The sequence below is a fragment of the Chiloscyllium punctatum genome, chromosome 12 (assembly GCF_047496795.1).
Source record: "Chiloscyllium punctatum isolate Juve2018m chromosome 12, sChiPun1.3, whole genome shotgun sequence".
NCBI classification, from domain to species: Eukaryota; Metazoa; Chordata; class Chondrichthyes; order Orectolobiformes; family Hemiscylliidae; genus Chiloscyllium; species Chiloscyllium punctatum.
In genome coordinates this window covers 36,021,893-36,038,258 of record NC_092750.1, presented here as the reverse complement: position 1 = coordinate 36,038,258, position 16,366 = coordinate 36,021,893, and the positions used below count along the sequence as shown (strand labels likewise).

The 16,366-nt window shown below is 38.1% G+C and overlaps 1 protein-coding gene across 1 annotated transcript in view; it reads left to right on the top strand.

Moving 5' to 3' along the window:
* The window catches only part of il17rd (interleukin 17 receptor D), a 98,781-nt gene extending 95,831 nt beyond the window's left edge, over window positions 1-2,950 (top strand). Inside the window, exon 12 of the mRNA XM_072582336.1 lies at window positions 667-2,950. Coding sequence (XP_072438437.1) covers window positions 667-764 — 98 coding nt within the window. The 3' untranslated portion in view covers window positions 765-2,950. The remainder of the gene's footprint in view (window positions 1-666) is intronic.
* The last annotated feature ends 13,416 nt before the right edge of the window (window positions 2,951-16,366 follow it).

Genomic DNA, 16,366 nt, shown 5'->3' with positions numbered 1-16,366 from the left:
AACTTCCCATATGATTTAACCCCCTGCTTTTCTCTCTTATGGTACTGGTTCATTTACTTCCACGGTGACTTACTATATTAGGAGACATACTAGAAAGTTACTTCTAATTTATTTTTAAGTGCAGAAATTAATGTTCTGATTTTTTTTTGAGAGGGGTGAGGAATTACTGCATTCTCACAGGAGCGACTCAGCTAATTCCACTCACCTGTCTGTTCCCTGTAAACCTGCAACTTCTTTTATATTTGTTCATGGGATGTGGACATTGCTGGCTTGGCCAACAATTTTTGCCCATCTCTAATTACCTGGAGAAAGAGGACATGAGTTGTCTTCTTGTACCTTGGAGTGTCAGGATGCCCAAACTGCTATTGGGAAGACAGTTTTAGGATTTTGAAGCAGTAACAAAGAAGGAGTGGTGATATTGTTCCAAGTCAAGATAGTGTGTGGCTTGAAGGGGAACGTTTCAATGATGGTGTTTCCATGCATCTACCATAGCTTTAGATGACTGTCCAATTCCCAAAGTGGAATTGAATCTGCCTTCGCCACAATTTCAAGCAGTGCATTCCACATCTGAGTCCTTGACTAGAATGTGCCAAAATCTTAGTTTGGGTTCAGTTTCTTACAGTGCACCACTTAATTTTAACATGTCATGTGATTTTTCATCCCCAGGTGAAGACGAGCCACCAGTTCTCACAACAAAATCATCAGTTTCTGGACTGTGTAAGGTGGAAGCAGACAGACACATAAATGCTGCAGTAACCCTATAACATTCTAAATCATAGGGTATGCATTGCCACTTTACCTTCTCAGCTGTATATTCATTAACAAGCTCTACAATAGTGACTGTTTTAACAACACTGTGAACATCAATACATTCAAACAGACGAATGCGTTATATATTTGAACGCTGTGTGGCAACATTGAGTAAATACTATTGTTTTGACACAAGAGCCATGTCAACCTGATTGAGATCAATATTTAATTACAATTCTATCATATGTCTGACACTAATTTGATGCTCTTAACTGTTTAATGTAATATTTAATTTTGTGTACTGATTCGGACCATTTGTGCATCTTAGAAATTAATACCAATCTTTCTGATCAATGGCAAAATGGATGTGTTCAACTGATTTAATTTACCAATATTTTCACCTATTTCTTGAGATAAAAAGAATTATGACTTAGCATAGAATATTATTGCTGAAATTATTTGTAAAACCTTATGATTTGTATGAATGTTTCTGTGTGGCACAGACCAGATTTCGACTAACATCGGATATGTGGATATTCACTAATGACATATTACAGATAATTGCACTGCTGCGCCCATTAGGGAGGGAATAATTGTATAATGAATCTGGTTGGAATAATATTTCTTTTAAAAATGCAACTGACATCCATTAATGTTTTGGGCTTTCATGTATAAATTCTGGTAGAAGCATTTAAACTAACTTAAACAACCTTTTTGAACAACAAAATAATTCTGCATTTTCAGAAAGTTTGTTGCAGATAAGAAAAGAATGAAGTGTAGTTTTTAGTGAATAATTGTTGAATAATTTAAAGTCAAATAGTTGTAAATAGTTTTTAAACTATAATGTTGTAATTCCCACAATGAAGTTAAACAGGGGGGTAGTGCTTGGAACACTGCTCTCACGCATTCGACCATTTTGTTATGTTAGTTTACAATCTAATTTTCCATGTAATTTATCCACATTACTCACTCTGGGCATTCTAAAATGGGCTCCCCAACTTGAGACAAGAGTGCCTCATTCCATGTATCTGTGGGTAGCACTGGCAGCTTGAGTGACATTATTGGGTGCTGCATATTGAGTGTTGCATGCCACAGACAGGAATATAACCAGTTGGTATCCTCACTTACTGTTTCTTTTTTCAGTAAAGATGCATTTTGTAATTTCAGTGTTATTGACAAATGAATTTCACACAAGTATGATCTATCCAACATTCACAGCCATAGTCAATATTGTAAATTATTGATGTGGTGACAGTCAATTTTGGCATGATGTCACCTCAATAATCAATTTTTAAATTTGATTTTAATTTTTTAAAAAAGAATTACAACTTGGTTTGAGAATCATTGTTATAACTAATGGAATTTTGTGTTTCTTCTAAAATTTATTGGTGTTAATTTAGTGCAAACTCACAGTCCTTTTTCTGTTCCTGTCTTGGTAGCATGTCGTCATATTGGAAGGTTATTTCAGTGTGGGATATCCCACCTGACTCTGATCTTCACCGTGCCTAGACATGCTAATCCAGTAGGTGGTGACCAGGTTGATATCAGGACCAGTAGCTGGTTCTTTTATTTTTCCCTGCCCCACTACTGCTGGCACTTAGCAACTTAGTGCAAACTGGGGATCAAACCTGATACTTTCCTTCCCTGCCAGATAAACTCCTTGAGATATTGTAGTGTCATGCTTATTAAGCCAATTGTTTGACAGTTATGCAAATGTGTTTTTAGAGTTTGCAGTTTTAAAAACTAAAGCCTCCTAGTAAAGGGTTTGATATGAATCTGGTAGATAAATTGATAGGAATTAGAATTCATTTTAGCACGTTCATTAATTTTACATTCTGAGGGTTGGGTTCACTACTGTGCTTGTGTTCAGGTTGCTGACATAAGAATGCAGTGAAGATTTCTGTAGTGCCAAAATAGTCATCTCAAATATTGTATGAAATATGAACATGCCACTATCACTATTTCCATAAATCTATAAGCATTTGGTTTCCCTTATTAGTTTCCTACAGTCTGCTCATCGCTATTTACTATCTGTGTTCACACTTAGTTTTTGCAGGTTGTGATGTAATTGTAATGTTATTTTGGTTATTTTGACTGCTTTTTATAAACTTTTCCAAAATATCTGATGTATTCTTTATTTTGTACAAGCTATAAGTTAAGCTGACTGAGAAAATGTTCTACTGTTTTGTCTTTTTGTACTGGTGCTTTTTTTAAAAAAATAAATGAACCTAAAACTATTAGATGCTTTTTAATAAATTCAGTCTTGTGATCTGGGAGATATCCAAAACTGAACAACAGAATGATATTTTGTTGTAGTGACTTTAACTCAGTTTGATATTGTTCTGAGCTTCACAGAATTTGAATCTTCATTTATCCAATTGAAGTTCTATATTTTCAAGATTACTGCACCTCGTTACTACAACTAACCTGAATTAAATATGAAAGTGTGTGAATGTTTGCCTGTACAGTAATTATCTCTATTACTAGTGTCTACCAGTGCTGTTATTAGAATTATTCCTAATGTATGCTTTACAAGTCTACAGGTTTTATTTTGTCTTCCTTCCACTCAACTCTCTGTCTAATTTCTCGCTGAAAATCTATATGGTGAATTTGGGAACATTTTCTTCTGATAGGGTCCTGTACTATAGTCCTACTGGTACTGGTTTTGGCATTTTTCTGCTTTTTTTTTAGAAATGTGTTTACGTGTTATGGTTGCTCCAGCTCAAAGTTACTGGCTGGTCTGGATGGAGCCAGTTTTCATCCAATCCACAGTAAAGTGAAATGAGCATGCAGCAAAGACTGACATTTTTGCATAATTCTGAGCAACCATACTTCTTGTCACCAATTGCAAAATGACCTTGGTAGCAGTTGTAGGAAGTGTCCATGCTGGTTGGACAGTTCTACGTTTAAGGGCTGACAGAGCTGAATATTAGAGAAGAAAGGAATAAGAGACAACAAATCTGTATTTGGCATGAAAGAAACTCTTTGCTTTTATAGATTGCCAAATGAAGCAGCTGGAAATCTGATCACTCTTCAGGGAGCTTCATTTCAATGTTGAACTTTCCTGTAATGTGAATTTGGGTTTGGAATAATAACTGTGGCATGGGTAGCATGGATAATTGGCACGCCCTACATATTGGAGATGCACCATCTTAAAAGGAGGAAGAGGATAGATAATAAAAGAGATAATAATAACTACAAACACATGAAATCACAGCCTTTCTATGTTCTAGTTGAAAACAGTGAAGTGGCCTCCAAGTTAAATATTTACTGCTCATGACAAATATATTCAACATGTTTATACAAATTCAAATTACAGAAAGGTTGCCTGAAGATTTAATATCTAATCTGAAACATCGACGCAAAAATCAGTTTGCAGTGGAGGAGGCAATGTAATGTTTTCACAGTTGGCCTAATTGGACTCAGTTAGAGCTTGGTTTTAACCTTTTCTCATATTGAAGTAGGAAGAGTGACTAATACTTTTAAAATTGTATGCACACACTTGATTTCCATACAAATAGTTTTCAATTTCATCGCAATTTGCGGAAAGAATCTGTAACACAGGATCCAAATTATAACTCAGATGTAAGCAATAATATGGAAGTAGATTTTCTCCACCTACCAGGACAATGATTTATAGTATACATGATGCACGATTATGGCTGCATCATCCATTAAAAGGCAATACTTCTCTCAGCATTAGCAGTCTTACCTCTGAGGAAAATAGTTGTGGATTTAAGCCTCGTAATAGATCTCAAATACATAATATAGGTTAATACTTCAATGCTCTGCTAAGGGAGAACTGAGTTGTCAGAGATACTGTCCTTCAAGTACAATGTTCAATCAGGATTGGTCTGTCTGTTCCGTTGAATAGAAAAGGTCCCAAAACACCTTTTAAAAGCAAAGATGTTCTGATACCCTGACCAACAGATATCCCACAACTAACAATTTAATGTTTTTGGAATGGTCTCCAATGAGATGGGTGCTGCTTAACTGTATTTGGAATCATACGTATCCTTAAATTCTTGAATGTATGTTCAGGCTATTTGTATTCTGAATGCAAGGCTGTAAATATCTGACCCAGTTATAGTAAGCCAGGACACATTGTACTAAACAGAAATACTCCAAGGACAGGAAGCATAAAACCAGAAATACTATTCATACAAAATTCTATGGGAACTAAGAACTGCCATCTATGGAGACTGTCTTGGACAAGCAATTCTTTATGTAGATGTTGAAATTCCAAGAATGTCTAACAATGAGATTAATCACACTTTTCCTAGTGGAGCCTGAAGGAAAAAAAAGGTGAACTATGTTGCAAATAGTAGTCCTGCAGTTTTTTTATTATAATACAAAGGCTGTTTAAACTGCAGGAAAATAGAAAGCCCAGGTAATAAATTTAAAGTCGCAGATACTGGACATTTGTTACTCAAGATAGGTATAAGCAAATTGTTTCTATGTAACTTCTAGGTTAGTGTTCGACTCTCATTTACATGGAAGGTCTAAGATTTATCCGTAATGGAAGCATAGTGCTTAAGTGACAATGATTGAGATCTGAATTAGGTTTCAGTATTTGATTTAGTCAACAGGTGAGTTATCTTGTTTGTGTTCCAGATTGAGTTTTCTTGCTTATGTCTTGTCAAATCAAAAAGCTTTACACAATGAATTACTTTAGAGGCATGATGACTCTTGAAAGAGGCAAACCTGGGAGCATTGCAGCTTTAGAGAAAATTAGCACAAACATCAGCTGATGCTGGAGCAGCATCAATGCTGCATGTCAGAATATCCATAATGATCAACACCCACCTCAATCCCAAAGGAAAATTAATGAATGTGCTTCATTATCAAATCCCAAGGGAGATAACTCTTTCCACTTCGATGACAAATCAGTGTCACAAAACGAATGGAAAATTCAGATTGAAATTGGAAGTCTAGTAAATCAACATCTACTCCAGGATATGGACCAAGTCTATGATTCTGTGATATTAAATTTGTTTGACTATAATTCACTGTTTAAGAATGTTATGAGACCAATGGAAGGATTTCCCATATATGCTTCTGGACCTTGATGTTAGTATTGAATGAATGTTACAATCCCGCGCTGTGTGTGAACAAACAGCAGCTTGCTTTTTTAGGTGAGAGACAGGATGCATTTTTAAACGTAGTAATTCTCAGTTGGACTACTGTTGTGGAGGGAAGAATGTAAGCCCTCCCATGCAGGTCTATTGCTGTGAATGTAAAATTTGTAAATATCAGTGAACTATAATGAACATCTGTATCTTTCAGTACCATGTTACCCACACCCTAGATTCCGCTTTTGCAGCTGGCTTAGTCTCTGATGCTTCCAAGAACCCAGAAGCTGACTGGAAAACTTGTGGTGATTAACCTTTTGAATCCTATTAATTGGCTTGTTGTGCTTGCAGTCAAGTGGCTTGGGATGGAATGGAGCCGACAAACTTGTGTTCTGGCTGACAATGTGAGTTTTTGCCCATCTGTCTCTGTAACCACCACCCCCATCCTACTAGGAGCTAGAAATTCTCAAGTATCGATATTTACTCCTTGAGTTCTCTTCTATGAGGATGGATGAATTAGATGCTGTTCCTCATACAATGGATTCTTCTGCAATTCTTTCCCTTTGCCTGACCATTGACTGGCATTAGCCTATTAAGTTTCACTCTGTATTTCCTAAATCTTCTCTCTCCTATAAGAACTTCTTTAAAAGACAAATCTTATTCTCCTCTGGCTCAGTGTCCATTTTTTATTTTATATATAAAGAGATGTTGTCTTTCATTGGAAAAGCTATATATTATTATGCAATGTCTCATGGTTAACATTTCAGTGTACCTTTAAGAGACATGCTCATAACTTAGGTAAAAACAATGACTGCAGATGCTGAAAATCAAATACCACACCTCCTCCCTCACCTCTATCCAAGGCCCTAAAGGAGCCTTCCACATCCATCAAAGTTTCACCTGCACATCCACCAATATCATTTATTGTATCCGTTGCTCCCGATGTGGTCTCCTCTACACTGGGGAGACTGGGCGCCTCCTAGCAGAGCGCTTTAGGGAACATCTCCGAGACACCCGCACCAATCAACCAAACCGCCCCGTGGCCCAACATTTCAACTCCCCCTCCCACTCTGCCGAGGACATGGAGGTCCTGGGCCTCCTTCACCACCGGTCCCTCACCACCAGACGCCTGGAGGAAGAACGCCTCATCTTCCGCCTCGGAACACTTCAACCCCAGGGCATCAATGTGGACTTCAACAGCTTCCTCATTTCCCCTTCCCCCACCTCATCCTAGTTTCAAACTTCCAGCTCAGTTACTGTCTCCTTGACTTGTCCGACCTGCCTATCTTCTTTTCCACCTATCCACTCCACCCTCTCCTCCTTGACCTATCACCTTCATCTCCTCCCCCACTCACCCATTGTACTCTATGCGACTCTCTCCCCACCCCCACCCTCCTCTAGCTTATCTCTCCATGCTTCAGGCTCACTGCCTTTATTCCTGATGAAGGGCTTTTGCCCGAAACGTTGATTTCGCTGCTCGTTGGATGCTGCCTGAGCTGCTGTGCTCTTCCAGCACCACTAATCCAGTATATGCTCATAACTTAGTCATTGTTTTTTAGCAAGTGAACTGAAAGGTATAAAAAGTCTCTGAAGAATCATTAACCAGGCTACTTGAAGCATGACATGCTAATGGAAATGTGCCACACTTTGCAACCAAATTGCTTAATGTTAGCCCAGACAGAAATATGCCTGTGAATGTAAAATTTGTAAATATCAGTGAACGATAATGAACATCTGTGTCTTTCAGTACCATGTTACCCACACCTTAGATTCTGCTGTCATCATACAGATAGCAACCCCTTGAGTTGATCCACTGGTTTGTTGAAAGGTGCCATAGCAAAGTGCATGAGTCTGATTTTTCCAAAGAGAGACTATCAGGTAGCATCATTGAACTAATTATTGCAATGACACAATTAAAGCTTTTAGGAAGGATCTTTTGAAACAAGAAGGAGGGTTGTGCATTGAAGCAGTAGTTGGGGATGGATGTAAGTATGAAACCAAAGTCAACAGCAATTACATGTTTTAAATGCAGCCAACACTATTGTTAGTGTCAGCAGAGTGCACCAAACCAATAAGGTATGTAACCAGTGTGGGTTATTGAACCTACACAAAACTGTCCAGCTTTTCTTGAGATCTGCAGAGCATCTAGCACCGAGGGCATGGGAACGAAATCTAATTCAAAGGCCAAGCAAGACCCCAGAACGTGACACAGGCAACTAACAGGATGATAAAACATCATAATACTGGCAATAAACAAACTGCTAAGAAAGTCTACAAATCAGAAGAGATCCATAAGCAAGTGAAAGGTAAATCTCGGATGAAGAACAAGCTTTCCATATTGTTATCTTTAGTTATCCTGTGAATAGGAGAAAGTAAAGACTGCAGATGCTGGAGATCAGAATTGAAGACTGTGGTGCCGGAAAAGCACAGCTGGTCAGGCAGCATCTGAGGAGCAGGAGAATCGACGTTTCAGGCATAAGCCTGAATTCCTGATGAAGCACTTATGCCCGAAACATCGATTCTCCTGCTCCTCGGATGTTATCCTGTGAATAGTAAAGAACAGACAGAAGCTTTTACAACTATTCACAGCCAAGCCAGTACTATCACATTACCACCATGCATCCTGACAGACATGTACCTAAGCAGGTAGCATTTCATTCTATAATCTAGGAAAGATCATTTTGCAGCATACAATGGACCAAGAGTTCTGTGTATTGGCACAATCACGCTGCAGAACCAATATGCAAGCACATCATGTTCTCCCTGATAGATACCAATATAACTATACTACCACTATGCCAGATCGTGATATAGTCACAATTCAAGAGAATCAAGCCAACATAGTGGTAGAACAGACCACATATGATGTGATCCAATCAGATGATGATTTCAAACATCTGTATCCAAACTGATCTAAAACGATCAACAATTTTTAAGGTGATGTAATGTTGTATTTTAGAATGCCACTACCCAATTTATTGATGCCTTAAGGAAATGCAGTGAGGTCATTCAGAAGAAGCTTAGTGTGGGGCTGAATAAGATGGAACACAATGGTATATTTCGGAAGGCAGACCATCACAAGGATTGGCACCAAAAGATGGCAGAATAAGATGAGTCCAGATCAAAGACAGCATTCCTGTTAAACTGTGTGTCTGGACCTCCAAGATCAACGCAGAGGAGGAGAAAATTAGCAGAATATTAATCAGAGGGACCTTAATCTTCAACTTCAAAGGTGCCCACATCAAATTCTGATGCTGCAAGAGTTGCATCTTAAATTTCCAACAATCAGATTTTTTGCAATCTGATTGCAAAGCTTGACTACTGGTCTGTCCATTTTGCAGAAGAATTCCAAGAGCTCACATCATTTAGAATACTAGTTGGAAGTTCTGTTTCCAGTGGTTATCATTTGAGCAATCAGGATGATCTATTCCACTAGCACATGGACAGAATTATTGAAAATATGCTGGGCTGTGTTACATAGCTGATGCTATTGCAGTCACCAGTTAGACTGAGGCAGAGCATGACCACAGTTTTTACCTGAGAGCAGCAGTGTTATGACATGGATTGGCAATTAACAGCACAAAGTGCCAGATCAATGTCAGCTAGATAAACCTCTTCAGGTCTATTTTCTCCGACCAAGGAGTCTGCCACAATCCAGGTAAGATTGAGCATGTCAAACAAATGTTAGCCCCGCAGGATAAGAGAATCTGCAACACTGCCTCAATTGTTTCAACTTTCTCTGACCATATATTCACAACTTTGTGGAAAGGTCTCTGCTGTTGGAAGCATAGTACAATAGAATTCAAAGGGTGTAAACGCAATTTCAAATGAAGAGATTAATAATCACAATTTAAAATGCAATACACCCAACAAGAGGCCTTTGCACCCCATGGGCAATTTAGTAATCACTCAAATTATCTAAGCAGCAGAACTTGTATCTGACTTTGACAAGGGTGATATTGTACATCACCCTATGTTAGGCAAAATTAGGGAGGCATAGAAACTTTTTCTTAAACCATAATCTGATTTTACAATCTTTGTTATTCAGTGATACTACCAATGGTAATACAAAGCTCACATCTGCATAGATTCCAACAACAGAACAAGCTATGACATCTTTTACTGCAGTTTTGGCCAGCAGTTCCAAAGTTACTGAAGGATTGTGCTTTAGAAGACTTCAAATCAACCAATGTGTTACATGTGAACCTTGACTTTGAAAGAGTTCGCTTTTAAGGATGCCATGTGCTATATGTATATAATGTTGGAACTTTGGCAGTTTATCCGTTGGGAGTTGCAAACTGCACACAAATCAGTTTGTTTGCTGTAATGTCTGCTTCATAACTGGTAATGTATTTTACAGTTTCAAATAAACTAACCCACAGAATTACACAGAGTGGTTTGTGTGTGGAATGAACTGCCAGAGGAAGTCATGGATGCAGGTACAGTTACAACATTTAGAAGACATTTGATGAATAGGGAATGATTTTGAGGTGCCATTGTTGGCTGGGGTAAATAAAGTTAAAAATTACACACCAGGTTATAGTCCAACAGTTTATTTAGAAGCATTAGCTTTCAGAGTGCTGCTCCTTCATCAGGTGGTTGTAGATCTGTTGGACAACAACCACCTGATGAAGGAGCAGTGCTTTGAAAGCTAGTGCTTTCAAATAAACTTTCCTGAACACTACAGGTAATTTAGCATGGCCAATTCACCTAATTTGCACCTGCAGGAAACCCGTGCAGACAGAGGGAAGCTGCAAACTCCACATAGACAGTCACCCGAGGCTGGAATCGAACCCAAATCTTTGGTACTCTGAAGCAGTAGTGCTAACCACTGAGTCACCATGCCACCCTGTAGTTGTAGTTTCTTTCATGGATTGCAGTTATATTCCCATATGCACTGTAGCCAAGTTTTCGTTCAGTTTAGGCACTCACTAGTTTCATTCCTCAAGCTGTTTCAAGTGATTCAAATCTTCTTGGTACTTACTGTTTTGTTCCTGAACAGCTCCAGCTCATTTTGAAACTTCTAATTCCGTACCCTGAATCCTTGTAATTCTGACAAAATGTTTGCCTTTTGTTGATCCAGTATAATTTCTCTTTCATAATCTGCTCTAATAATTGTCCAACATCGCCAAGAGAAATTTTTGTTTTCTTGAAAGCCTCTTCCAATTGTTGCTTTGGTGATTGTTTAGTTCCTCTATGAGCTATTTGAGTTATTTCATTAGGACATTATTGCTGGTATCTATTTCTGAAAGGAGTGTCTTATCACTAAATTGCTGCTCCTTGTTTTCTTTTTATCTTCAGCTGTTTTTGTTGGTCTGTCATTTCCCCTCTAATTGCTTTGAGTTCAAGCTGATATTTCTGTGGCTGTTCCTGTTAAGCCTGCAAGTTGCTCCAGACTTTTCTGTAAACTGACCTTTTCCTTGGATTAATGATACAGTGCTTGTGTTATTTTAATGTGGTCAGTATATTTTGGGGACCTTTTCACTTTTCCACTCTTATTCCTAATGTGTTAAGTTTGTGTCGACCTAACTTTCAAGTGCTAAGGAAATCTTGGTAGCTTGATCTCCTGCGTTAAAGCTACCCAAATCTAGAAACCATAATTCTGAACACTGATTCAACATTTTAAATTGTTAGTTCGGCTGTGATCACTTAACTTTCTCAAATGAGTTGGGAAAGGCATCTTTACAAGATTTTAATTGCTGTCCAAGCTGTTTTCACACTCTTCCATGCAACTCTTCAATACAACTGTAGTGTTCAGGGAGGTGTAGGCTAGGTGCATTAGTCAGGGGAATTGTAGAATAATAGGGTAGGGGAATGGGTCTGGGTGGATTACTCTTTGGAGGATCATTGTGGACTTGTTGGGCCAAATGGCCTGTTTCTACATTGTAGGGATTCTATGAAATATCTGATGATAATAGCAGGAATTATATACAATATCACTGATGGCTGAAAATCAAAAGCACTTCCAAACAGTCATAATCATAACACTTAGATGTATCTGCAAATTATCTGTATGTTATAGAGACTCAGAAGACTAGTTAAATTTTCTTTTGGGGATTGTGTGTTACGTATCTTGCCTTTAAGAAATGTCACCTTTAACGACTACATGTGCTGAATGTATACAATGTTTGAATTAGACAATAGACAATAGGTGCAGGAGTAGGCCATTCTGCCCTTCAAGCCTGCACCACCATTAATTATGATCATGGCTGATCATCCTCAATCAGTATCCTGTTCCTGCCTTATCTCCATAACCCTTGATTCCACTATCCTTGAGAGCTCTATCCAACTCTTTCTTAAACAAATCCAGAGACTGGGCCTCCACTGCCTTCTGGGGCAGAGCATTCTACACACCCACCACTCTCTGGGTGAAGAAGTTTCTCCTTATCTCTGTCCTAAATGGCCTACCCTTGATTTTTAAGCTGTGTCCTCTGTTTCGGGACTCACCCATCAGCGGAAACATGTTTCCTGCCTCCAGAGTGTCCAATCCTTTAATAATCTTATACATCTCAATCAGATCCCCTCTCAGTCTTCTAAACTCAAGGGTATACAAGCCCAGTTGCTCCAATCTTTGAACATAAGACAGTCCTGCCATTCCAGGAATTGACCTCGTGAACCTACGCTGCATTCCCTCAAGAGCCAGAATTCTACCAGACAGTCTGCTGTGGATTTGCAAGCTGCATACAGAAATCGGTTTGTTTGTTGTAATGTCTGCTTAATAATTTGTAATATGTTGTGCTCTTTTAAATGAACTAACTCATAAAGATAATCAATTCCAGATGAGCAATTAATTGTTAGACCATTATCATTACCATGACATAATGTCCATGCTAAAATAAAGGAAGAATCAATAAGATCAATTTCTGTAGCTAGTTCTTAGTTTAGGTAGTTTTGATATTGTCAGAGTGCAATGTATGGTCTCCGTGAAAGTTGTTACAGTGCAGCTGAGGTGGTGAGCAGCTTTGTTGGGGATCTAGTGACTTTAGAAGTACTAAATGCTTATCAAAACCGCTAATGCTAGCAAATCTAGATACTGACTTTTTTTCTATAAAAAAGGTAATGTTTCATTATTATAGCAATAGGAAAATGCGCACATTGAAAAAATTAACCACATGATATTTCAGCTCTGGCAATGAACTGTTTGAATGCCATTCAGATCACAATGTTGGCTAGCATGTGAATATCATTATATTCAATATGTGAGCTTAACTTGTTCTTTACCAGACTACTTGATGAATCACTAAGGGTGGCAGCTTAAAAAAAAGTTGCTTGATCTGCTTATTATCAGGCAATTCAGAAAAGCATTGTAATTTGTGCCAACAAGGGCAGAGTGAAGTTGAAAGGATTCAAAAAAATTCTGAACTGTGTATTTTTTAAAGTTTAGTTTGCCAGGTATCATGCCAAGGCACACATTCAGATATTTTTAATCTTGATTAGTCAGAGACATAGTGGACAATGTGACACAAATTGAGGAGATGAATAAGTGAATAAAGCATTGTTGGTCTTTTATATCCTATGGGTAACAATGACATGGTGATATTGGCAGAGCCATTTTCAAGCCTGATTTCTTTATTGTAGGAAGCACGTAGTGTGTGGCCATAATCCATGAAAGGAAATAGAGAAAGTAAATTAACCAAAGACAGTTCATTTGTCATGAAAATTTCTGCATAAAATTAACAGACTTTTCAAATTTTTATTTTCAGGCATTTAAATACTTCCCTTTTCCTGCTGGGACTTGACTAGTTTCCATCAGGAAGTTCCTGACTACAGGTGGCTGTGAGGCTCATTGATTTTGCTTCCTAGCAAGCCGCCAAATATAACAACAACAAAAACACTGATCTGTTCATTATCCATGAATCATGCTATCCTTGGCTGAAAGGGGAAAAATTCGCCTGTGATTTTGATATCTTTAGACCTTCTTTACTGACCTTCAAGGGAGTGTGCTTGGATAAATGAAAGGAGGTCACTTCCTGGGCAATGTTTTGTTTCCTGCCCTTACTCGTGACCAATTTAAAACTGTTAAATATGCATCAGAGATAAATGTTAGTCAGGATTGGAGTTCCCACCAGGCTGTGCTTCTGAACATAAAAACTTTGATATTTTGTCATCACACTAGGCATGTGCTTCATAATTGTTTCCAGAACACATCTTTTAGTTATTCTAAAGCAACAACTGTAAAATTTGTATCTTCCACTGCTGAAAAGAACTGGGGAAAACATCTTTCATGTACTGCTAATCAGTTCAGAGAGCATAGGATTCACTCATTCCCTTCCCACTGAGATCTCTATGACTGCCACAAATGGCAAGAACATCTCCATGGAGCCAAGTGACATAACTGGGGACAGAAGGTCTGCATTCAAGCCCCAACTGTTTATGTACATGAATCCTTCATGCCAAATTTATGGACAGTAAATAATATCAAGCTCTTTTAGTTAGCTTTAAATTACATGCACCTTACTTGTTCACCAAATCCATGATTTGTTTATTCTAAATTCTAATTAGTTAAAGCAGTGGATTGTTACTCTTAGCTAGCCATCAATTGAAAACCAAAACATATTTACAACAGGTACAACATAAATCAGTTCTAATATAACATATGCCCAGCTCTAATTCTTCAACATGTGATTATTTGTTTTCATGAGCATCTTGCCCATAGTGACCTCTTGCAGTTTTCAATGACTTTATTCCTGTCATAAATTACTATCGTAAATACGGTTACAGAAATTAAGAATACTATTCAACCTGTCATCTCTGTGCCAGTTTCTGAAGGAGCAAGTCACCTAGTGCCACTTTTCTGTCTTTACCTCATAGCCCTGCATATTCGTCTTTCCAGATAATTTTCCAATTCCATCCTGAATACCTCGATTAAATCCACCACACCAGCATACTCTCAGGCAGCATGGTCCAACCTAACCAGTTGCTTCATGAAAAAGTTATTCATCATATTGTCATTTTCTCTTTGCTAATTGCCGATTATGCTTTCAGAGAGGAATTAGATAATCAGAGGATATCCTGTTTCCATGAAGCCCACAGTCCAAAGTAAGGTATGAGAGAAATGATGAGAACCAGAAATGCTCCTCTGTATCCCATAAGTAAATTGCAAATGTCTTATATTCCAGAATATGTCCTCCAAGCAGGTGGCCATCCTTCCCAGCATACCAATCCATTGCTTCTAACATCAGTGATAGGGAATCTATTGGGGAAAAAAATCTCAGGGATAGAACTAATCTCTACTTGCAGAGGCATGGATGAATCAAGGATAATCAGCATGGCACTTAGAGGGATACGACAAATCTTATTGTCAGGCAATTCAGAAAGATGTTGTACGGGTATGTAAAATCTAAATCTGCTAACAAGGACAGAGTGAAGATGGAAGGATTGCAAAACATTCTAATGTATATTTTTAAGTTTAGTTTGCCTGGTACCATGTCAGGGCACAAAATCAGATATGTTTAATCCTGATTAGTGGATCAATGTGACATGAATTGAGGGGGCTGAATAAATTAGTAAAGCCATGTTGGTCTTTTACATCCTATAGGCAACTGTATGACACTGTAATATTGGCAGAGCCAAGTTCCAGCCTGTTTTCTTTATTGTGAGTTTGAGGGGATTGAGGAAAACCTTTTTCACCGAGACAGTGGTGGGTATCTGGAAGTCACTGCCACAAAGGTTGGCAGAACCCTCAAGATATTTAACAATTATTCAGATGAGCAGTTGAAATGCCACAGCATACAAGTCTACAGGTCAAGTGCTGGAAACTGGGATTTGAATAATTAAGTGACTGGCACAAATATGATGGGCCAAAAGGCATTTTTTTAATGCCATAAAAACTCTACCACTCAAATTCTATGACTCTTTTCTTAGCGCTATGGGTCATTCCCTATCACCTTCAACAGCTACACCCAGTTAGCATAATTGGGCAGCTACTCATGCAAACCACCAATTTTGGTCAGGAAGTCAGCAATCTGCCTGCAAATGAGATTGACTAAGTCTGCCTCTGTTCCAGGCTTGTGCAGTATTAATTTACCAGTGCCAATACTGCTCCACAATAATCTTGCCTAATTAATTTTGAAGCCCTAGGATATAAGTACAAAACATTAAATGCATATGAAACTAACTTAACTGTACAAAAACATATGTACTGGTTAACATAGTATGGGGAATGTACTGTGTGGGGAATCTCTGCTGACACATAATCAGAAAGTTTCGAATATATATGATTTGCTTGAATTCTGAAATAAAATGGAAATTGTTACATTTTTAGATGATGCCAAATTAGGTGCAGAAACAAGTTTGAAGGAGATAGCTCAAAAACATTAGTGGGCCATATACAATCTCAGATGAAATTTAATGCAAGTGAATGTCCAATGCAGCACCATAGCAAAAGAGGTAAAGGTGACACACACACTTCACAATAATGTAAAAATGGCTGAGGATCAAGTTGAAAGAATCTTACTGACATGAAGCTCAATATATTTAACCATTTTTGATCCACAAATGAGAAGGAATGGAATTCAAATTGGAGGAAGTTGTGATCAAATAGC